The sequence below is a fragment of the Euprymna scolopes genome, chromosome 25 (assembly GCF_053919585.1).
Source record: "Euprymna scolopes isolate OS-2025 chromosome 25, ASM5391958v1, whole genome shotgun sequence".
In the NCBI taxonomy this organism is placed as follows: domain Eukaryota; kingdom Metazoa; phylum Mollusca; class Cephalopoda; order Sepiida; family Sepiolidae; genus Euprymna; species Euprymna scolopes.
The window spans coordinates 49405552-49429501 of NC_136506.1; the positions used below are offsets into that span (position 1 = coordinate 49405552).

The following is a 23950-nucleotide window of genomic DNA, read 5'->3' on the forward strand; positions in this document are numbered from 1 at the left end:
TTGCTCTTGACATATCAAAGGCCTTTGACAAGGTATGGCATAAGGGTCTACTTCACAAGATTTCCAACTACGGTATAACGGGAAATGTTTTCTCAATCATTAAATCATTTCTCTCCGATAGGCTCATAAGAGTAGTGGTCGATGGACAAAAATCGGAGGCCTGCAATATAAATGCTGGAGTTCCCCAGGGGTCAATCCTGGGCCCAACTCTCTTCCTGATCTACATCAATGACCTCCCTAAACACATACTTAAATCATTCGTTGACATCTATGCTGATGACACAACCATCTACGGCAACACATCAAAGGCTGTAAATGACGACGTTCTCTCTGATTCTCTCTCCTCTGATCTCGAGCGCGTGGTTCAGTGGGGGAAAATGTGGCTGGTTACCTTTAATGCATTCAAAACCAAACTCCTATCCTTACATCATCAACGCTCTGATCCCCAGCTGACATCAATTGTGATGGATGGCTCTCGTCTGGGTGAGGCTCAGTGTTTTGACAAGCTTCTGGGTTTGACCTTTACTCCTGATCAAGTCTGTTGCCAAGGTCGCTGGAAAGATGGTGGGATCCTTCTACCGCTCGAGAAGATATCTCACTACTGATGCAATTCTCTATCTATATAAAAGCCAAGTACATCCAAGGATGGAATACTGTTGCCATATCTGGGCAGGAGCTGCTAAAAACAGCCTATCCTGCCTTGACAGAGTACAAAATAGACTTCGTGGCTTAGTGGGGGATGCCCTTTTCTCTACCCTGCAACCTCTCTCCCACAGAAGAGACGTTGCGAGCCTGTCCTTGTTTTGTCGTTATTTCCATGGCAGATGCTCGTCTGAACTCCAATCTCTGGTCCCCCCTCGCCAATCTTTCACGAAAAACACCCGTCTAGCTGAATCCACTGTGAAAAATTTCCCCCACTCTATATCTGTGCCTAAATCAAAACGCGGATTCCATGAACAAAGCTTCTTTCTTATAACTGCACGCCTGTTTAACTCTGTTCCGTCTGCCTGCTTCCCTCCGGACTACAACTTGGATGTCTTCAAGTCCAATGTTAACAAATTCCTAATAAACCGCCCCCTTAAGTAAACACTTCAGCAAATCTCCTCACTAACTTAATGTACTTGCAATAACCCTTATCCCTAAGTGGCTTCCGGGCCTTGATAAGTGGTGATCACTGTGTAAAAAAAACAAAAAAACTTATATAACTTATATAACATGGATTGGATTTAAATTTAAAGTCTCAGTTCCATTAAAAACGCTGGAGAAACTTAGTGAATTATCTTAACTATGCACACACATTCGTACTTATTAAGATTATGATGAGTCGCAGAAAATATTGGTTTTGATAAATTACTGATTTTATCTCATATAAAACCATGTACGTAAAATATTTTGAAATTTAAAAAATGACGGAATACGGATGTTGATAAATTACTCTGGTAGTAGGTGAAAAATTTCATCGTGGTTGTTTTAGGGAAAGGAGAGAAAATAAACATGGCGTAATACCTATTTATATAAGAAGTGATTAAAATGTCCTCTCGGCAGAGGGTGAAAAATTCGTCCTGATTTTTTACGGGGGGGAGGGTCAATGGCTGATAAGATGATAGATGATTTGAAAGTCGACTTGGTAGTTTAAATCCTTCTGTCGGAAATGGATAAAATTCCTCCTGTTATTTTCTTTCTACCTCGATCAGTGGGTGAGATTAGTTTACTGTCCCTTATATGGAAAGCATGTACCAGTAGATTGAGTCTGTTCAAAAAAGAAATTGCCTTGCTGTACATTTTTTATGATACTCAAATACCATTTGACGGCGAAGAGGCTTATATGCACGCTTGTGATTCCGGTTCGGAAAACAGCTGGTCGGATTTTGCTTTGTTGTTCTGTATTTTAGGTTGACTGTCATATCTATGCTGTTTCACAACGTATAAATATTGTTTTTGTAATTTATGTTATAAATGGCAGTTGGGCATGGAAGGTGTGTGATACTATCGACCCCAAGTGTTAAAAAAGTGGAGAAAAAATAAATATAACAAAAAAGGAAATAGGTTTATCTGGTGAAGAGTTTGATTAGTGGAAATAAAATAGATATAAATAAATTAAACTAGGTAGACAAAGAAAAGCTAGAGTGCAGTTGTAATCCCGCCTTGACGATTAAAGGGGTCGAAAGAACCTGATAATAATTTAAGACAATGGGAGAATTTTCCAGATGCCAGTAAGTGTTTACGACGTTTTACGACTGTCCTATTAATATTAGTGGCCAGTAGGACAGAATTGACGCCAGTTGCGAGTTTGATGGAGTCAAAGTTGAGCTTCGGAAAAATCGAAAAAGCTTTGGGAGATCGGATCAGCTGACATCAACTGAAGAATTCTATTTCGATTGAAAACCTAAGATATAGACGTTAACGCTTAAAGGGTAGTTTCCATAATATATACCAATAAGTATCGAAATTTTTGTTTTATTCTGGGTCGTTTTATTTAATTTTTTACAGCTGTGAGCCACATGCTTAACCCCTCGATAGTCTCCAATGTGAGAGATACGGCTAGAAGAGAAGAGGACAGATAACACATTCACGGTACACAACGGTTGTGTTGACAATTGTATGGCGTGGGGTGAAATGTGGTGTTAAAAAGTCTTAAAATATTATTTCATCGAGGTTAATCGTCATTGAAACATAGAATATTGAAAGAATATTTGCTATAATTCACAAACGTCCATTGGAAAACATAGTTCCACTAAATATTCTACTATAACAAACAATAAGAAAGCACATTACTGAATAAGTGCCGATGAGTTCACGAAAATTTAATAATAATTAAAAAAACAAACATTAGCCTATTTAAGGGTTTAGATGGTTTAAACTTATCAGGATAGATAAAGAAGCAACGTTTTAATTTTAAAAACACCCAAAATCATTTTCTTTTATAAATATTTAACATAAATAGCATTATTTTGAAAAAAAATCCTGTTTAAGTACACTGTACACACGAAATGAAATTAAAAAATAATAGCCAATAATAATAATAATAATAATAATAATAATAATAATAATAATAATAATAATAATAATAATTATTATTATTATTATTAGTATAACAATAATAATAATAATAATAATAATAATAATAATAATAATAATATTCATATTTGTCTATCTGTCTCTCCGTTCAACTTTCCTTCAGAAAATACACTGATATAGCTGAAATTTTATATGGGTCTTTGTTATGAAAAAGGTGCAGCAAGCTGAATATTATAGTATCCGCTTAGTTCAGAGTTAGGGATTAATAGGGAATAGTCATCTCAATATCACATTTTCTCAAGAAGTTTTCTCGGAAACTACGGAAGCTGGTCTGGCTGAAATTTCTGTATAAACCTTTGTCATGATAGTGTGTAACGAACTAAGTGGTATAATATCCGTTAGATGCATAGCTCAGAATTATTATTATTATTATTATTATTATTATTATTATTATTATTATTATTATTATTATTATTATTATTCAAATCCCTAATAAGAAAATATGTATAAATTAAAGAGACTAATTAGTTTTAGCTCTGCAAGAAGAATATCTCAATTGGGTGTTTCAATTTACGTTAGTCGCAGAGTTCAGAAATCAATAGGTCCTTTTCCCAAGGCTAACACTTAATATAGATATGAAATACATATGTATTCGAATGAATTTCTCCTTTAGTTGCCAAACACCGAGTTAGTAAAAGAGTTGCGAACATAATTTTCCTCTCCCCAATTTACCGTTTAAATAACAATTATGTTCCAATTTATGAACTTTCAAATTAAGTCAAAGTTAAATGAATGGTAGCCAGGGTTCGTCTAGTTTAATTGAAATCAGATAATCCTCTGATTTTTTTGTGTAAATAGAGTCAACTGATATTTCGAATTAATAGCTCTTTATTAGAAAAAATATATAATATAATGCAAATGCAATTTCTATAAACAAAAAGATTGATTGCATTTGTTGTAGACTAACAATGAGGAATTCCCCTTTTCTTTTCGAGAGTGAGACATTTCTGCTGTCAACATTTGAACGATACGATTATTACGGATAATGAAACTGAGTAAAGACGGAAGACCAATGTTGATAAGGTTTCAGAAAGACGGAATTTTGTTAGTTCTAATACGATTTTGTTGACAAGCGTGGGAAGAAAGTCCGTTTCCTCATTTGCCTGAACATGTGCTTAACATAATGTCAATGCAGTCGGTGGACATTCCAATAAATAATGTGTTTGCTAAGGGGAAAGAAAAAAATTTACTGATTTCGATGGTTGAAATCAGGTGGTTTCCACTGATTTGTTGGGTTAAGTCTGTGTGCTCGTAGTGTAAATGCACGAACGTGCATGTATATTTGTATATCTTAGAAATATGATGCAGCATGAAAGTGCGTAGATTTGCCTTTGGGCTTTTATGAATTTGTAAGAATGTCGGCGAAAGAACTACAATTATTCATCAAGGAACGTTTTTATTTATGCTTTGATATTTATGGTAAAGGATGAATTTTAGATTTCCCAAGCCGATAAGATGCATAGTATAATAGCAAATATAGAAGCATAGTGTTGAGACTGCTAGTAAATCTCACACACACACACACACATACACACAAAAACACACACACACACAAAAAAACGCACACACACACACATATATATATATATACATTATATTTTATAGAGGAATTTAGACCTAGCGTCTAAAGAGCAGAATTTATTTTAATGTATTAGTAAATGTATTAATACTTTTAAAAGAAGCAGTGCTCATTGTATTGTAGATATATAATAAGCTCAATAGGTATAGGTATTCTAGAGCTATCTTAATATTGAGTAAAACGATTGAGAATTGTGAATCAAAAATCAGTCTCAAAAGGAAAAACAATTATCAATCGTTTTACATATATATATATATACATATATATATATACATATATATATATATATATATATATATATATATATATATATATCGTGCCGACAAAAAGAACGTCCGCACTTGTAATTTTTCAAAAACTACAAATTTAAGCTAAATTTAATGTAACTGTTTGAACAACCTATATCTCGTTTGATTCGCCTTTTATTCCTTTATAATTTTACCAGTTGATATTTGACTTTTAATTGAAATATTCTAGTGTACACGGCAATTAAAACAAAATAACTTCAAATTGAGGAGGCAAAATGAAAGTCCGCAGTAACAAATTCGCTTAAAACCAGCTTCAATTATCGCCCCTGAATAAGTTTAAAATATCCAGTAACAGGCTACAAAGCATCTCTAATCGTAATTGTTGTTGTTCTAGTTTATACAACGTAACAGTAAGTCCATATGCAAACAGGAGCTCATTATTCCCATCCTTTCTGGTTTATCCATCGAGCGAGAAATCGGCCGCAGATTGAAATGTGAGGAGAAAACGGTACGAAAAACTGTGCAAAACACCAAAACACCGGCAGTGTTCGTGATACTCCTAAATCTGGTCGAACTAGAGTTACTTTTAACAGGGAAGGCAATGCTATCAAGATCCGCAGCCGAAGAAACAGATTTGAAACGGCTCCCCAAATCCAACAACGCTGCAATCTTGTTAAAAAGCGCTCTCTTTCTACTGTCAAGAACAGATTAAAGGAATTTAATTTGCGAGGATATGTAGCAAGATGCAAGTCAATGATTTCTGTAAAGAACAGAAAGCGCTGTCTGGATTCGTCAGAGGCAGTGAAGATCATGACTCTTCATATTGGTCAAAAGTGCGTTTTAGCCACGAAAGCAAGTTCAATAAGCTAGGCAGTGATGGTAGGCAGTACGTCCGTCGGAGGAAAAACGAAGAATTTAATCCTAGGCGCTCAGTTTCAACGCTGCAAGGTAGTGGAGGTTCAGTTTTGGTGTGTGGCATTATTAGTACCAAGTGTCCAGGATCTATAGTTTGCTTGCAAGGTCGAATTGATTCGACCAAGTACATTAATATGTTGACTAAGCATTTTCTACCCTACTTTGGTCGGAATTTGGATGATAATCCCATCTTCATGCAGAATAATTCTCCCATCCACACAGCTGGCAATGTCAAAGGGTTCCTGGAAGAGCATAATATATCGTGTTTGGATTGGCTTCACAATCTCCAGACCTCAATCCTATCGAAAACGTATGGCATTACATCAAGCATCAGTTACGCAATGATACAATTTCAAATTTGTAAGAACTGTGGACAAAAATTAAATAAAAGTGGGTACCCTTTCCCCGGAGTATTGCTGCAGTGTAATTCAAGGAATTCACAAACGATTGCAGGCTGTCAAATTGCAGAAGGGCTATGCTGCTGAATATTACCTAGTTCATAGTGTTCCTGTTGTATTTGTGTTGGATTAATATCCTAAAGTTACGTTTAAATAACAATTTTCCATTGTGCGGACTTTCTCAATTTGAAGTAATTTTTTAAATTGACGTGAACACTAGAATATTTCAATTAAAAGTCAAACACGGACAGGTAAATTATAGAGGAATAAAAGGCGAATCAAATGGGTATAAGCTGTTTAAACAGTTGCATTACATTTAGCTTACATCTGTAGCTTTTGAATAAATTACAGCTGCGGACTTCCTTTTTGCCGCCTGTATATGTATATATATATATATATATATATATATATATATATATATATATATATATGTGTGTATATATATACATATATGTATATATATATACATGAGATGTTAAATGTTAAAATTGTATTTTAAATGTATATATATGCATAGATAAACATAAATATGTGTATGTGTGTATGCATGTATACATACATATATATAGATTACGTGTAATATATTTTTATGACCTTCACTGGATGAGTGCAAAAAGAACTGGAACCTTAGGGCAGCTTAATGTCACCCAAATTCCAGTGAAGGAGAATGGTCTTTGCCAACAAAACAATTAGTGGTAAATAACTGTTGCGATGAGGCAAAATAGTTTGTAAAGGGTAGTGAAAGAGGTGGAGAGCACGGGACATCTGAAAAAAACTTGTTTTCCCTCAGAATCCAGGGAAAATCACAGATTGTTCTCAAAGAGAAATCCTTGATAGCCTGTGTGAAAATCTTAGTGACTTAATGTTATAACTTTGGTTAAAGAATTCTTCTCTCTGCTGTAGTATGCCACGAACGACTTACATTATTGAATCTTATGAAAATGTTTTATCCTTATCCGCATGCGCATTGTTTTATATATGACTTGCGAAAGATCAGATAATTGTTCACGTAGTTGTTATGGTTTTTCATGCTGTTGCATCTGTAGATTTACCAACTGTGTCATGCATATCCATCTTTTGTATGATTGGTAAAGATAAAGAATGTACGGATTTTTTTGATAACCGTGTTTGCATCTGACGATGATTTAACTGGTTAGAACTAGGGAGACAATAACTCGTTTCCCCTAGTTAGCACTAAAAACCTTGTATTTAGTTTAGTTTCCATGTTTTATTTTTAATCCCTTAAAAATAATACCTTTCCTCCAAAACAGTTGCTTCAAACAGAGAAGAAAATGAAAAAAAGGAACTTCTTTTTCTCTTTAATTAGTGAAAAACTTGTTGAACGTTTTCAATAAGCGAGAAAAAGAAGAAAATATTCTTTATCATCTATTCCCAATAGTTTGCGAATATTGACTTTGTTCCGACCCGTTGTTTTATTATTCAGAAGTTAATCTTTTTCTGTGTGAATAAGGCGATGTTTTTTCGTTTTTTTTTTTGTTTTTTTGTCAGTATTTTAGACACGGTAAGAAATTTTTAATTCATTATCGCGAAAGATCTACTCAGGAAAAAATACGTTTTGGTTTCTTGTAAGTCAATGTTATGGTTGAAAAAAGACTGTTTTCCTCCACTTTAAGTTTGCAATTAGTCGCCAAATATTATAGACGTGCTCATTCTTCGTTTGCTAGCATTACAGCAAATTAATTTCGAAAACTTTTTCGTCAGTATCACACCGAATTTTCATAAGCACGTTCTCTCAAATCTTCGTTCGCCAGTGCTATAAACCTGATTAAGGATTACAAAGAAAATATAACGCAGAAATAGACTAGAAAAATATATTAACAACAACAACATACAAAAAGAGTCTAGCCAACGAATAAGATCTTATAGTTAACCGGATCCAGACCCGACATTAAGGCCTTGTTTTCTAATATTTTTTTGTATATGTATCAGTTCATTCGTAAGTAACACAAGTAATTTCGTCACAACAGTTAGTAACAATCATAATAGTATGTGAATAAACTAAGTGGAAAATACACACACAATGTAAAGTGTATATTCTATGTGAGAGTATTTTGCAAAAATGTATATAAGGAATAGTAATAGAAATCATAGATTAATTGATTATATATATATATATATATATATATATATATATATATATATATATATAATGGGCGGAAGTCTCTCGCGCGCTCTTTCAGCTCATCAGGAGAAAATCGATAGCGTAAAAATAATAATAATACTATCTCGAAAGTAAAGAGTTCTGATGGGGGAACTATTGAATGTGCCAAAAATTACGGGGACACTAAAATTCAGTTTATTATCGTTTAAAAAAACGATTAAAATAATGGCACAACGAGGGGAAAAACGGGAGAAAAGATTCACAGTTCCCCAAAGAGAAACAATGGCTTAGATGTTTCTTTCTGCCGGCACAAAGGTTTCCGCACCGCAATAGAGACAGACTCCAAAATCTTTAAATGGTTTCTGGAGTCCACTCTATGTAACACCTCGAACCATTCAATTTTATATCTATCGGCACAGCACGGGTTGTCAACCAAATGCTGGCCAATAGCAGAGTCCAAGGGTGAAGAAGGAGGGAGACTACCAGACTCCATCCTCCCTTGTCTGATCTTAGATGGAACATGCTGGTTTATACGAGTCAAAAGATGCAAGGATGTTCGCCCAACATAACCAGCATCGCACTGGCATTTGAATGGATATAAAATATTGCTATTTTGGATGTAAGGCAAACTATCCTTGCGAAAAGAAGGAACTGCAGGTCTCGTAGTATATACCAAACGCTAGGACACAGAATAAAAACAGTCATAAATACTTCTGCGAATCTGTTTGGAAAGTCTGTTACTCTTTTCCCCAATTCACGGGGAATTTCCTTCTCACTTTCTATAGTGAACTTTAGAGCTCCATGCAAAGAATTCAACTTATCAAAAAATATTGACGCTTCACTTTGCGATAGAAAAAAAGCAAAAGTGTCGTCGTAAATTATATTTAAAACTGTATTTAAATTCTGTACCTCTAAACATTTATATATATATATATATATATATATATATATATATATTATATTTATGAGAAAAAAAGAGAGAGAAAAAGTTATCGTGTACGTGTTCAGTGCTTACTAGCAGGGAGACTCGACGGTGTCCGGAATTGTATGAGAATCTACAAATATTCATCGCTATACTTTTGTTCTCATCGAAATCGGTAAAATTGCCGATTTTTAATCAAATCGATTGATTGCCTGCTCTAATTGCCCCCCTCCACTGCGATGCATCGTAAAGAAACTTAGTTAATAATACATTGCAGTATTCGTTGCATCGTAGAGAATCTACTGTTTATTTTATAAAATTATTTCATACATTTGTTTAAATTACAGTTTTAAATGCAAAACTCAATATCATGGTTCAGTTGTGATCTAAATAGGAACGCACTCCTGTCTTATCAAAAAGCTAATGTTGATTTTATACGCTGGGTCTTTCTACTTGTTCTTGTGTAGTTATAAAAGTTCTCAAATGGAATTGTAATGTTAGGCTTTATAATGTATCAACTTTGTTCAAAATCTGACTATTCTTTCTTTTATTTGATTTTTTTATTTGTCGACTAATGATTTCCGATACTTATCAGAGGCATGCCGATACAAATCATTTCTAAGAATATTCGTAGAAACATAAAGTATATTTGTCTTAAATTAAGCAAAAAAATATGTCCACCATTTTTGAGTCCACAGGGAACTACTTCACACACAAAGTGATTTTATATATAAGTAGAAATATAATAATATTGAATTTGAATTCGAAGGTTTGAAAAATACTGTACTTAATGAGTTAATCGCTTGTAGTGCCGTACACCTTCATTTCACCAGTCTTATAAAGTTTGTCAAGCCACACGTCGGCAATCTCGTGTGTAGAAGGAAATCTGAGTTTCGATAGTGTGTATTAGAAGACGTGAATTCTAGAATCTTTAGAAGACTACTATAGTCAACTGATAATGGTTTCTATTTATATTTGTGAGCGAAACAAAACGTTATAAAGAAATGATGATTAGTTGAATAATATTTATTATTTCAAGGCCAAATTAGAAGTAATGCATATGAGTTGAATCGAAATTTAATGAAGATTTTAAATGCATAATTCCCCCCTCGACTGAATTACTTCCTCCTCATATATTTGAGATGCTCCATGTTGTTTCCATTTTAACTTATGGATACATAAAATTCTACGACCCCTATCCTATCACTTTCATAATACGTGTTATTAGACTAGACAAAATTATTACTTACTAAGCAGAAGGGTGAACTAAGACAAACTATTCTTTGTGAGTAACCGTTTATTGAACATCGAAATTATTCAACTCAAATAAGTACACAAATATTCATAAAAATACTTGCTAGCTTGAATATCGGAAGACTACACACGAGTTCAGAAAGTGTCTTAAAACTATGTCAATAATGTTTGGTTTTATTGTTTCTCTTCACAAAAAATTGACATTCATAATAAAATTTCGTTAATGAGTTCTATTAATGGAAGGAAATAATCATTTGAATATTCTGAAACGTTTACACCAAATATAGAAATGTTCTTTGGAGTTATTCCTGGTGGAAATAATAGGACATCAAACAATTCATAAAACGACGTTGTTTCATGCATATTTCAGAAAATAGTTTTCATTCAATTATTTGTTCTCTGGGATTGTTTTTTTTTCTAACATCGAATAATGTTTGCTCTTTACGCAGTGAATCGGTTGAGCAAGTCGTTTATTTAATTCGCAAGATTAGTTATTAATAACTAGCGGGACCGGTGGAAATTCCACAGGGAACTCATTCATTGATGGTGCCACTTTGTAGATGTTCAGCGTAAATGGAGACGCTCTGATATTATTACTGTAAATCTTTTGTTTAAACTGCAAAAGTAGTTATCTAACCGGGAGTAGGGACGTCCGGCGTAGCCCAGTCAAATAGTACGCTTAAATATGATATTAAAAAAAAATCGTATGACTTGGGTGCACCAGCTTAAATCGAAACTGAAACCAAAACTAATGCAAAAAAATACATATGTTATGTGGTGGGGGAGACTCATGACGAGAACAAGACATATAACGGAAGGATGAAACATTTAAGCTTCATATTTAGGCTGAGATGTAAAGTGGACAGTTCTTTTTACACGGAGAAGGGGGGAACACATTATTTATGAGGGAATACCGTTTACATTTTGGAAGGGGATTTCATACAATGCACGTTTACGAGATGAATCACAAAAACACATTAGCCTTTCAATCGAAATGATGACGAAGACAAAGGTTTGCAAATTACATGACGATATTTATTATTCCACCTGGATGAGATGATCAGGAATTCGATTGCCTTGCAGAATTACATTGTCTTGCCTCCCTTTCTGGTTCGCTTCCGAAAGGAGTTCCGCTATCTCACTCTTCCAACTCTAACTATCAACTCAACTCTAAATCCCTTCGGACTTCTTTCTCTCTGACTGATTCTTTACTTCTGAATATATTATAATCTATCTTTTTTTGACGTCACAACGTGGTCAGACACGTGAATATTTTTTCATGTGGGTTTTACCAATATTACATATGTCTCCAACGCGTTTTTTTTTGACAACACAAAGAAAATTCCTAAATTGATTTCCATTGTCCCAACTCTGACCTCTAGTTGTATCATTATTCCAACACAATGGGCAATACTTCACATTCCTAGGACTGCATCCAAATTGCAATATGTATTCTTTTCAACTCTTGAATACTGGGTTCAATTCTAGACTTTTCCTTTAATGGATATTGTTTTCAATCTTATTTAATTTTTTCCTTTAATTACTGGGATCTGTCTATTTCCATATATATTACTTGGGTTACTTCAGCTATAATCGAAACCGAAACCAAAACTCATGAAGAATTCTTTATAAAATTATTTATTAAAAAATAGATTACTGGAGTGCCATCAGTTATAATCAAAATGAAACTTTATGAATAATTCTTGGCAAAATGATTTATTTAAAAAAATGGAAGTCCATCTATATATATAAAAGCGAGAATGTATGTATGTATGTATGTATGTTTATGTGTCTGCTAAAAACTTTTGACCGACGGAACAAAAATTCAAAAACTTGGTTTCGTATGAAAGTCCCACCCTCCGGACGACAAAGATCGAAAAATTGGCCCAAAAGGACCATCAGAAGTGCGTCAACTGATCGATTTTCTGCAGGGGGGGGCCAAAAGTGACATTTTAATGTTAAACATTACATATTTTTAAATCGATTTATAATTGCCCCCAAAAATACGGGCGCCAACTCTTCTACATAAAGTGTACACGGGGCCGTTTATTTTGGGTCAACTTGTATTTAAAACCCGCCGAGTCATGTCACGTGATCTTGACGTCAGCAAGCTGTAATGACAGTCTGAATTTAAAAGCATTGTTGTTATCGGTAAAAGATTTTTTAACTCTCACACAAGCTAAACTATGGACTTCTACGCTATGACAACGTTACCAAAGTTATTAGCACGTTAAAAATAGTTAAACGAAAAATAACAAGCCAAAAATGTTAAGTAAAAAAAATACGCTTACAAAAAATATTAACGGTCGAAGTTTTTACAAAAAAAAAAAAAAAACAGCCAGACGCCATTTTCTTTTTAGTAACACTCTTTAGAGTAAGGAAGACGAAGTGTGAGAGAGAGAGAGAGACGCAAACAGAGAGAGACGCAAACAGAGAGAGAGACGCAAAAACAGAGAGAGAGAGAGAGAGAGAGAGAGAGAGAGAGAGAGAGAGAGAGAAACGTTAATTTTTTCACCCCGAAATCGACAATTTTCGACGGGGGGGGATCAACAACGACAAGGGGTTCAACAACAATGACGTCGTGACCTGATTTACTTTAAATAGGTGAAAAACCGAACAAATTTCGTATACGTCGCTTTAGCTCAGGTAGTTAAGGCCTTGGTTCATTGTCCAGAAGTTTTTGGTTCGAATCGTGGTGTGAGATTTTTTTTTCGATTTTTAAAATTTAAATGTTGAACCCTGTATTATTTAAGCCATCTTTCACGTAACCTTCGTTTTCCTGTTATTTTTTTTTTTACTTCGCTTATTCTTAGCGACACCCCAAAACACCCGGGTACCCACCGATTTTTAAAATTTTAATATCGAAACAGGCTTATTTAAGCCACGTGTTCTTTTTCTGTTTTCATCGTTCGTTTGCCATACGTTAGTTTTTTTGTGTGTTTTTTTTCAATGTTTTGATTACCCCCCCTCCCCCGTTTAATTAAAACGTTGTTTTCTTTTCTTACTTCGCTTATAACAATGCTTACATCGTCATCGTCGTCGTCGTAACGCTCGACGACTTTCAAACATCTTTCACTTATTCACTTATAACAATACTTCGCCTCAGGGCTTCGGCTTCGATCCTACCCCTCCGGTTTCTTTTTATTTAACACCACACACACCATCAAATACCTGGGCAACGCCGGGTACCCTTCGCTAGTAACAATTAAAGGGCAGTCACTCGGATGTAAGCGTGACACACAAAACTAACACACACGTAACCCTATTAGATATAGATATCAAATCGCTAGATTTTCATTTTACTTGTATATGCAAATCAAATTATAGACACATACGCACGTGCTCACACATATACGCAGAAACACTTTCTCTCTCATACACGCACATGTACATATAATGTTTACCATCTTACAATTTATTCCTTTAATTCAGTTGACATTTACAATTCCTTACAGAATCTGTTTTGTAGCACAAAATCAATCACTTAATTAATATCAGTCAATAAATCAGGTAAATAAGAGGTAAGTGTAATGTTTAATATTATGTCTATTTAGTAAAAGTAAAATAAAAATTAGATAATTTTAAGAACATACTATTATGTGATTAGGAAACTTTTTAATCTAATGATAAGGGTAATTAGGATCTACTTATTGTAAAAAATATACTTGACTATATGACTAGTTCGGGAAATGTTTGTTAATTCTAGATTGTAGAATACTAGATTGTAGATTAGTAGAAATCCGTGAAATGTGAACTTAAAAATATTACTTTCAAAATAATTATAATCTATCTATGTATATATCTATAAAAGTGAACGTGTCTGTCTGTCTGTGTGTGTGTGTGTGTGTGTGTGTCTGTCTGTGTACATTTCCCTACGCAATAACTCTGTCAATTTTTAGTCTATAGACTCGAAATTTGAAATACCGGGTACTGAGATTTGGGAAAATCGATGTGACGGGTGTCAGCCAGAAATTTGGCTGTTAAGAGGTCAAATTTCAACGATTTGACCTTTAAGAACTCTACCAAACTCCTCCGACAATTTTGGGTCTAGACACTTGAAATTTTAGATATAGGTTCCTTGAACTAGGATCTAACTTAATAAAGTGATTTGAGCCCGAAACTATAAATGTTAAGGGGTCCAAGTAGGGGTCAAAGTTTTAAAAAATTAACCATTTTTTTGATTTTTTGATTTTTTTGCACAGCATACACCTCCAAACACCCGAGCAAGGGGTCAAAGTTCAACGATTTGACCTTTGAGAATTCTACCAAACTCCTCCGCCAATTGTGGGTCTAAACACTTGAAATTTTAGATATAGGTTCTTTGGACATGGATATAACTTAATAACTTGATTTGAGTCCAAAACAATAAATGTTAAGGGGACATAATAGGGGTCAAAGTTTTAAAAAATTGACCGCTTTTTCTTTTTCTTTTTTTTTTCTCAACATACACCTCCAAACACCCGGGCAACGCCGGGCTGAAATGCTAGTAATCTATATACCTATCAAAGTGATGGTGTCTGTCTGTCTGTCTGTCTGTGTACATTTCCCTACAAAATTACTCCGTCAACTTTTAGTCTACATACTCGAAATTTGATATACAGGGTATTGAGATTTGGGAAAATATTTGTGATCGGTTTTCGGCCAGAACTTTGGCGTTTAAGGGGTCAAAGTTCAAATCTTTGACCTTTGAGAAGTCTACCAAACTCCTCCGACAATTTTCGGTCTAAACACTTGAAATTTTAGATATAGGTTCCTTGGACATGGATCTAACGTAATAACTTGATTTGAGCCCAAAACAATAAATGTTAAGGGGTCATAATAGGGGTCAAATTAAAAAAAAATTGACCTCTGCGATCTCTAAAACAAATTCTCAATTGCTCGTCTAAACATTTGAAATTTTACATAGATGGTGTTCAGAGATAGGGCAAGCTTTTTAATTGGTTTGGGTCGAAAATTTCAGCTAAAAGTATATAAATGTATGTATGTATGTTTGTATGTCTGCCTAAAACTTTCAGCAGAGACGTCGGATTTTCAGAAGATCAGTATCGTTTTTAAGCTTGACCCTTCAGACGACAAATACCGAAACAATTGCGTAAAAACAGTCATTTCTTAACCCTCAAGTGGGCATTTCTACAGGGAGGAGTCACTTTTTTCGCTTTATGAATATATATATATATATATATATATATATATATATATATATATATATATATAATGTTGTTTTTAGAAGCGGCGAAATAAAATTAAAATAAATCACAATTTTTGTATTTATTATAGAAATATATCGTTTAATCTTATAATTAATCTTTGGCATTTATAATTAAGATACAATTTCGGGCATAGGTCCCTGCGACTGACCTGCACATAGCGGCAACTAGATGTCCTATTTTCAGAATTCCTCGCATTAAATTAGGTTGTATTTCGGCACAAACGCGGCGTCGAATGTTGTCTTCCAAGTAGTCTATTGTACCCTTTTTATTAGCATAGACACCCAACTTTACATATCATTAAAGAACATAACGGTGTTTAATAGCACAAACGAATTGGCCAGTTTACAGGTTCATTTCGTACAGTCATTCGTTCGTTAGGTGTTTCTCTCAGTAAATTGATCTCTGCTGTGTCGCATCTGGTTCCGTTCTGCTGAAATCAAATGATGATTTGCCAAACCAAAGTGTACATCATATAATCAATAATAATTATAGAAATTTTAAAGTTTGCCGCCTGTAAATTACACTATGCATATGTATATATACGTGTAATCTTTTATATTTGCAGACTGTTTTAATCGATTTTTGCTTTTCATGAAATTTTTTTATTAATTACAGGATAACTTTCCCCAAATTTGGATTGACGTAAACATGAGGCTGTGGTGGCGAAAGCGTAATTCGATCTGTCGGCTAGACTGTCATATTTACTTTATTCATCAATGCTTATACATTTTTCTATGTAATGCCAACTTTTCATGTCAATGGCGGCGGATTATATAAAAACGTTTCCTGAAAGTGGCATCTCTTTAAGCGAAAACGTAAGATAATCGGTAAAACCACTATATTTATGCTTTTGTGACTTTCCTCATGAAAGAAATTATCAGAATTTTTTCTGACATCATCTCTAAACTTTCAGGATTTGAAGAAGAGAATCAGAGGGAATAGGAAACCAATTTTATCTGAGATGACTTAGAAAGTCTTGGAGATGATTTATTAGGAAATTCACTAACTATTGCTTCTACATGCTTAAATAAATTTCCAAACCTTTAAAAAAACTTATTTTCCATAAGTAAAACAGGTAATAAGATGTTTTAAAATGATCAATATAGTTATTATTTGTTAAGGTATTTTTAAATATTTTCCATATCAATGTACAGTTTGACAACAATTTTATCCTTTTCTAATGTGCATATCTATTTTTCCATCTAACTGATAATCCTTTACAGAATATTCTATTCATATATAGTTTAAGAATTGCTTCCATAGATCTCTTTTGCAAAATATATTTTATATATATATATATATATATATATATATATATATATATATATATATATATATATATATATATATTGATTTGAAAATTTAAATCAAGGAATTTTCGTTATAGTTAAGACTAAGGAACACAGCGAAGACCCCCAAGAAGAGTGTGATAGCGTGTAATTCCTAACGGGAGGGATATGATAAGATTTCCAAAAAGCTAAACATTTCCAAATCCACCGTTCGATCCATCGTAAAGAAGTTCAAATCACAAGGTCACGTTATGAATTTGGAAGGTCGGGATAGAAAAAGGCTACTGTCCGCGAGAACAAAGCGAAAAATAGTTTGACGTGTCAACCAAAACCCAAAGATCACTGCTGGGGAGATTGTAGATGAATAAAGAAGCTCTGGAGTGAACGTGCCTCGACACATAGTTAGTAGAGTTTTGAAGAGAGCCGGTTTGAAAGCATGTCGTCCGAGGAAGACTCCCTTATTGAAACCTGTGCATCTGAAAGCAAGGCTAGAGTTCGCAAAGCGCCATATTGATAAAGATGCTGCCTTCTGGAAACATGTTATCTGGTCCGACGAAGCGAAATTTGAGTTAATTCGCCATTTTAGTGTTTCTTCTGTTTACAGGAAATCTGGCGAACACCATACCAACTGTGAAGCACGGCGGAGACAGGAAAACTTGTTAAGGTCACAGGCATCATGAAAAATGAGGATTATGTTAAAATCCTGAATGAAAACCTGAAGGACTCTGCTAGAGAGCTGTCACTTAATCGATGTTGGTGCTTCATGCAAGAGAATGATCCAAAGCACTCGGCTAATCTGACTAAGAAATGACTTGAGGACAACAACATCAATGTTTTGGAGTGACCATCCCAAAGCCCTGACCTCAACCCCATTGAAAATTTGTGGAGGATTTTAAAATTGAGGGTAATGGAGAGGAAGCCTAAGAATCTCGCTCAGTCAGAGGATTATTGTCAGGAGGAATGGGATAAATTTACTGCTGAAGAATGCTACAAGTTTGTGGAAAACTATAATAAACGACTACAGCAAGTAATAAAGGTTAAAGGCCATATAAAGGTCATTATAATTACGGCGCCAATAGATTTGATCAAGGGAATTTTGAAATACCGTTTGTAATTTCTTTATTATTCATATTTTTTGAAATTCGATTTAGTTGAAAAGAGCAGTTCAAATTATATATTATACTTTGTGATTTACTTTTTCTGGAGGATTTGTAAGACAAAATGAGGTTTTTATTGGATCGTGCCAATAAATATGATAACGACTGTATGTTTTAGAAAGTTAACTTCTATTCGACTCTGAGAAAACTAGGAAACAGTGCATTTAGAATTATAAAAATGTTTTTTTCTTTATTTAAAAGAAAATAACTCGTTACTATATATTTGATTAATGGAAGAAATTTGTTGCATTTTATGTTCGATTAAACCCTACTTTATTGCATAGAAATGTCACTTACTTGAAAGCAAGAAAGATTCCAATCGATGGGGCCAACATTAAAACGGACGCTGCATTTATATATATTGAAACCAGATGTATTGTTTTAGCCTCCTGGAAATAAGAAAAAAATAGATTAAATTTGAGTTGTCATGTGCAATCGTCATAATGATGCCCTAAAGATGCAATGCTCATTAAAATTTGACCCCATGAAAAAAAAACAAGTCGAGTTTAATAGTTTCATAATGATTTAAACAGAATCGTGAATACTATTTTAAAGAGAAATACACGTAATTGAAAAAAAGTTTTGTAACATAACAGCCTTCTTCTAAACTATTTTGTTTGGATTCTCATGTGGTTATTTAAAATTTCCACATCCTACATTTTTTACACAAAAAACTCTATTTCATTATTTTTCCAGATAGGCAAATTGAAGAACACAATCGAGTGGATAATAATGACCTCCTTATATAGATATAGGTTCGGATCTCCACTATAAACAATGACCTATATATATATATATATATATATATATATATATATATATATATATATATATATACGTTTTATTTTTTATTACCGTATCTTTCTATTAAGTTACATTATTGTTTCAGCTACCCGTCCGTTTTTTTGGTCGTCGGTAATAAAAAATAAAACGCATATCTGCTCTACAACAATATTGAGCACTTTCTTCAGTTTTTATGAATTACCATTTCTACTGAATATATATATATATATATATATATATATATATATCACACACACACACACACATATATATATATATATATATATATATATATATATATATATATATAGTGCCAAGCAAAAGTATTGGATACATTACATTTTTCTTCATAACTTTAATTAGGGTTGAAGATTTTACCTAAAATTTAATTCAGTATATTCTTATTACTATTCTAACTAATATGTGAGGTAGTAATTACAAGTAAAAATATAAATATACTAGCTGTACCCGGCCACGCGTTGCCGTGGCTCAGTTTGTTAAAATGGAACACATGTGAAAGTAGAGAAAAGTTTGATTCTTTTTTTCAAGAGAATGTACAAATTATTTATTTTTTTAACAGATGCTAAGAAAATAAACAGAAAAATACTTCCATCATTAATTATGCAAAAAAATAAATAAAATGTTGATTTAGTGTTTCAATATGCTTATAAATTACGATAAAACTTGCTGAGTATGCACTGTTTTACGGTTGTTGTAAAAATGGAACGGAAACTTAAATTTCGCTTCATTTTAATCTTTCTTAATTTTTTAAATGGCCCCCCCCAAACGAATATAATCAAAACAGTAACATTCAACAATTGTACTTTATGTATATAAAACACAAAATGGGTGTTTGTATTACTGTACACATAGATTCGAAAAAGTTGTCAAAAAACAAATATATAACAAATAAATGTTATCAAAGGCAAGATAAGTTACTTTTCTGCCAAACTGGATATATTTTTTGTGTTTTTATTCAATGTAACATATTTATTCAGCTCGAAAAACATACAGTGTTTACCGATGTATTCGAAAATTCAAGATGGCGTCTCACACCCTCTTTAACACCGTAAGTATGGAAAAAGGTGTTATAAATAAAAAGCTATACAAAATACTATTAAAACCCCGCCGAATATATGTCAACCTATGTCACGGTAACATATATTGAGCGAGTTTTTAACAGTATTTTATCCGTTTTTTTATTTATAACATCTTTTCCCACACTTACCGTGTTAAAGGGAGAATCAGACGCCTTCTTGAATGTTCCAATAAATCGGTAAACACTGTATGGTTTTCGAGCTGAATAAACATGTTACATTGAATAAAAATACGAAAAATATATCCAGTTTGGTAGAAAAGTAACTTATCTTGCCTTTGTTAACATTTATTTGTTATATATTTCTTTTTGGACAACTTTTTCGAATCTATGTGTACAAACCCCACAAAATATTTATTAAAAAAAAAAAAAAATTTTTTTTTAAAAGTTAATAACGAAAGGGAAATAATTCCATTTTTAAACGAAAAAGTCAGTTTACCTAACTTACTGTATTAATGCTATTTTTTTAAGCAAGAAAAAAAAAGGGTAAATATCCAGCTACGCTACTACAGAACACCGACCACTCTAATTTGTTTTTTTGTAGGTAATTGAGGTCGCTGACAACGAATCTGATAGTCAAACTTGGGTCAAATTTACCGTTTGCATGGTATTTACCCCTGAACCCACGAACTTCTTTCCACCATTTTGCAGCATCCGTTTATGCTACGCGCATGCACGCTGTAGCATAAACGACGGCTTCACCAAGCAAACTATGTTGGGGGAGGGGATTTTTTTTTCCAGGACATAGAATTTTCTAATTTTCAAAAATACATTATAGCGCTTTTTGGGTGGAAAATTTAAAATTAGCTGAAAAAGAAATAAAATAAGAAAAGGAAAGCACACCAAGTTGGAGTGGGGGGGTAATTTATCTGTGTTTTTTTTTACCTGGAACATCGAATTTTCAAATTTTCCGTAAGTAACGCACCGACATTTACCAATTAGAACACCATTTAACATTTTCCGAAGATTTTACTTTGTACACTGGGGGCGCGAGCGGGGGGTGGGGGGAGCGGATATGATGTTGGCGTGCGTGCGCCCCAACATCACATCCACCCCCAAACAAATTAGAGTGGTCGGTGTTCTGTAGTAGCGTATCTGGATATTTACCAAAAAAAATATTTAGGTTTGGCTATAAATTCCTAAACACATTTCACCCTAAATAATTTAGGTGACTGAAATAGGAATCTAATTGAATATTTAATTTCCTTAATAGTATCCGATAATTCATTTTTCTTCGAGTTATATCGAATACATTAATACGGACTTTAGGGGCTTTTTTCGTAATGTTACTGTAAAAATTATTTTTTATTGTTACAAATTACGATGCATTAAAAAAAGCAAAAAATAAATTCTTGCGTTTTTTATTTACTACTGAAAGCCATAACTTTAGTAAAGGTATTTTTTGTTTAAACAAAATAAAACATTTTCACCAAGAGTTAAGTAAAAATAATTAGTTCATTATATTCTGCGATCATTATTTGAAAAATACTGCAATTTTCATTAAAATTCGTTAATTTCCTGATTTTTGGTGAATTTTTAAGTAAAGGGAGGAATCAAAATGTGTATACACTTTGAGCGTCGGCATTCATTTTTCGACCACGTGTGGTTAATTTAAATTAAAGTTCAATCACATGGTTACATTATCAATAAACCCATTGAAAATGTACCGATATTGTAAACACATTCTGTTTACATTAAGCCTGTGGTGTTTTTTTAGTGATGCAATGTTGTCAACTGAGATTTAAAAAAAAACCCGCGAGATCAGGAGAAAGTTTGGCTGAAAAGTAACTTATCTTGCCTTTGATAAGATTTATTTGTTATATATTTGTTTTTTGACAACTTGTTCGAATCTATGTGTACAGTAATACAAACCCGTGTACAGTAATACAAACCCCTTCGGGGAGATTGGAATGCCCCCTCCTACCTAAAATGTACTTGGAAAATTCGATTTTATAGTGAGATTTAAGAATGGTTAGTCGAAAAAAAGGTGAAAAACAAAACAAATAATCAATAAATAATTGTTACCAAAGGCAATAAATGCTACTTTTTTTTACTTACATGAATGAGTTTATTTTATGTTTTAAAGTATTTTCAAGCAATTTAATGCGGGTGTCTGGGTGCCAAATACCTCTAGATTTTCTTGAATTTCCCGCTAGATGATAAACGAAATCTCCAGATCTAGCAGGAAAACCGCTAAAATTGTAACACTGGTCACGTTACAGGAAGCGGTAATAAATAATTGTCCCTAAATAAAAATAATGACCTCTCGGTACAAAGAAATCCAGCTATTTATCATAGAAAAATTAAGTATAATGTTATAATTAAAAAGAAATATATAAAAACACACATGGATATAGTAAACATATTATACCAAAACGTGGAAGCCATCCGTCCAGTGGTTTTTTAGACAATTAACTCCGAACGAACCAACATTTACATTTATATATATATATATATAGATTGGTTGCATAGTCTTTATTGCGTTCAACTGTTTCCAATCGCTTCCTATAGTTGCACACATGTTTTTGGCAGCGATATGCAGATATTTTGCACCACTCTTCATTCCAGAACTGTTCTAGTTGTCGAATATTTTGTAGATTCCTCTTGTGAACATTGATCTTCAATATTTTCCACAAATTTTCAATTGGGTTGGGGTCTGGAGACTGACTTGGCCTAATAAAAACGTCAATTCCGTTATTTATAAGCCATTCTTTAGTTAGTTTGGAAGTATGTTTGGGATCATTGACCTGCTGAAACACGAAATTGCTATTATGTCCCCAAAAATCAGAAGATTTCGGAGGTTTTTCTCCAAAATCTCCCCGCACATACGTCCATTCATTCTACCATTGATGATTTCTTGTTCACGAGTATCTTAGGATGAACACCCCCATACTATAATCGAACAACCGCCAAACTTTACCGTATAAATAGTATTCTTTTTGTTATAGACGGTGCCATTTTTACGCCATACATGTGTTTCTGTGTTTCTTCCAAAGATTTCGATTTTCGTTTCATCTGACCAGATTACATTGTTCCAAAATTCTTGGGGTTCTTCCCCATATGTTTTAACATAATTCAAACGTGATCTGACATGTTTAAGCTTCAATAATGAAACTTTTCTTGGGGACCTTGATACAAAACTTGCACGATTTAGAACTTTACTGATTGTATCCTTGCTCGCATTAATCCCAGCTTCTCTGAGATCGGTTTGAGTTTCACCACGAGTAAGAAAAGTTTTTTTTTTGTACTTTTCTGCTTGTCCCCTTGATTTTTTTTGTTTAATTTCCTTGACCAACCACATCTTGGAAGATTTACAACAGCTTCACCAGGGTGTTTAAACTTTCTAATAACGTTTCCAACTGTATTAAGTGGTAGATTAAGTTCCCTTGATATTATTCGATACCCTTTTCCTTCTTTGTGCTTATTAATGATTTTTTGACGAATGTCTATTGACAACTCTTTAGTTTTAGGTATTTTTTTTATGAATAAACTGGTTTACTTTGAAGGAGTGAGCCCAAACTGCAAGAATTTTATAAAATTATTTTAATATAAAGCTCTCTGATTGGTCAGTGATAACTCGTTTGCATTATTGCAACACGCTAAGCAAGAGACATTTAAATTTATTCCAGAAAAATAATTTTTTAAAAAGTGTATTCAATACTTTTGCGTTTGTTAATTCATATATTCCCTTAAATACAAACTTTCTAAACTTTGATTTTTTAATTACTAGTCCAAATATAATTTAGAATAATAATAGGAATATACTGACCAAATTTTAGGTAAAATCTTGAACGCTAACTAAAGTTATGAAGAAAAATGTAAATTATCCAATACTTTTGCGTGGCTCTCTCTCTCTCTCTCTCTCTCTCTCTCTCTCTCTCTCTCTATATATATATATA

General features: G+C 33.3%; 1 protein-coding gene across 10 annotated transcripts in view; it reads right to left on the reverse strand.

The window, feature by feature from the left end:
* The window catches only part of LOC145247346 (calcitonin gene-related peptide type 1 receptor-like), a 987580-nt gene that overhangs the window by 221314 nt on the left and 742316 nt on the right, over positions 1 to 23950 (reverse strand). For all 10 annotated transcript variants that reach the window (XR_013863250.1, XR_013863251.1, XR_013863249.1 and 7 more), the window contains one exon: positions 18470 to 18561. Coding sequence is in view for 7 of the 10 variants with exons in the window: in XM_080109020.1 (XP_079965146.1) it covers positions 18470 to 18561 (92 nt within the window). In the remaining 3 variants the exon portion in view is untranslated. The remainder of the gene's footprint in view (positions 1 to 18469; positions 18562 to 23950) is intronic.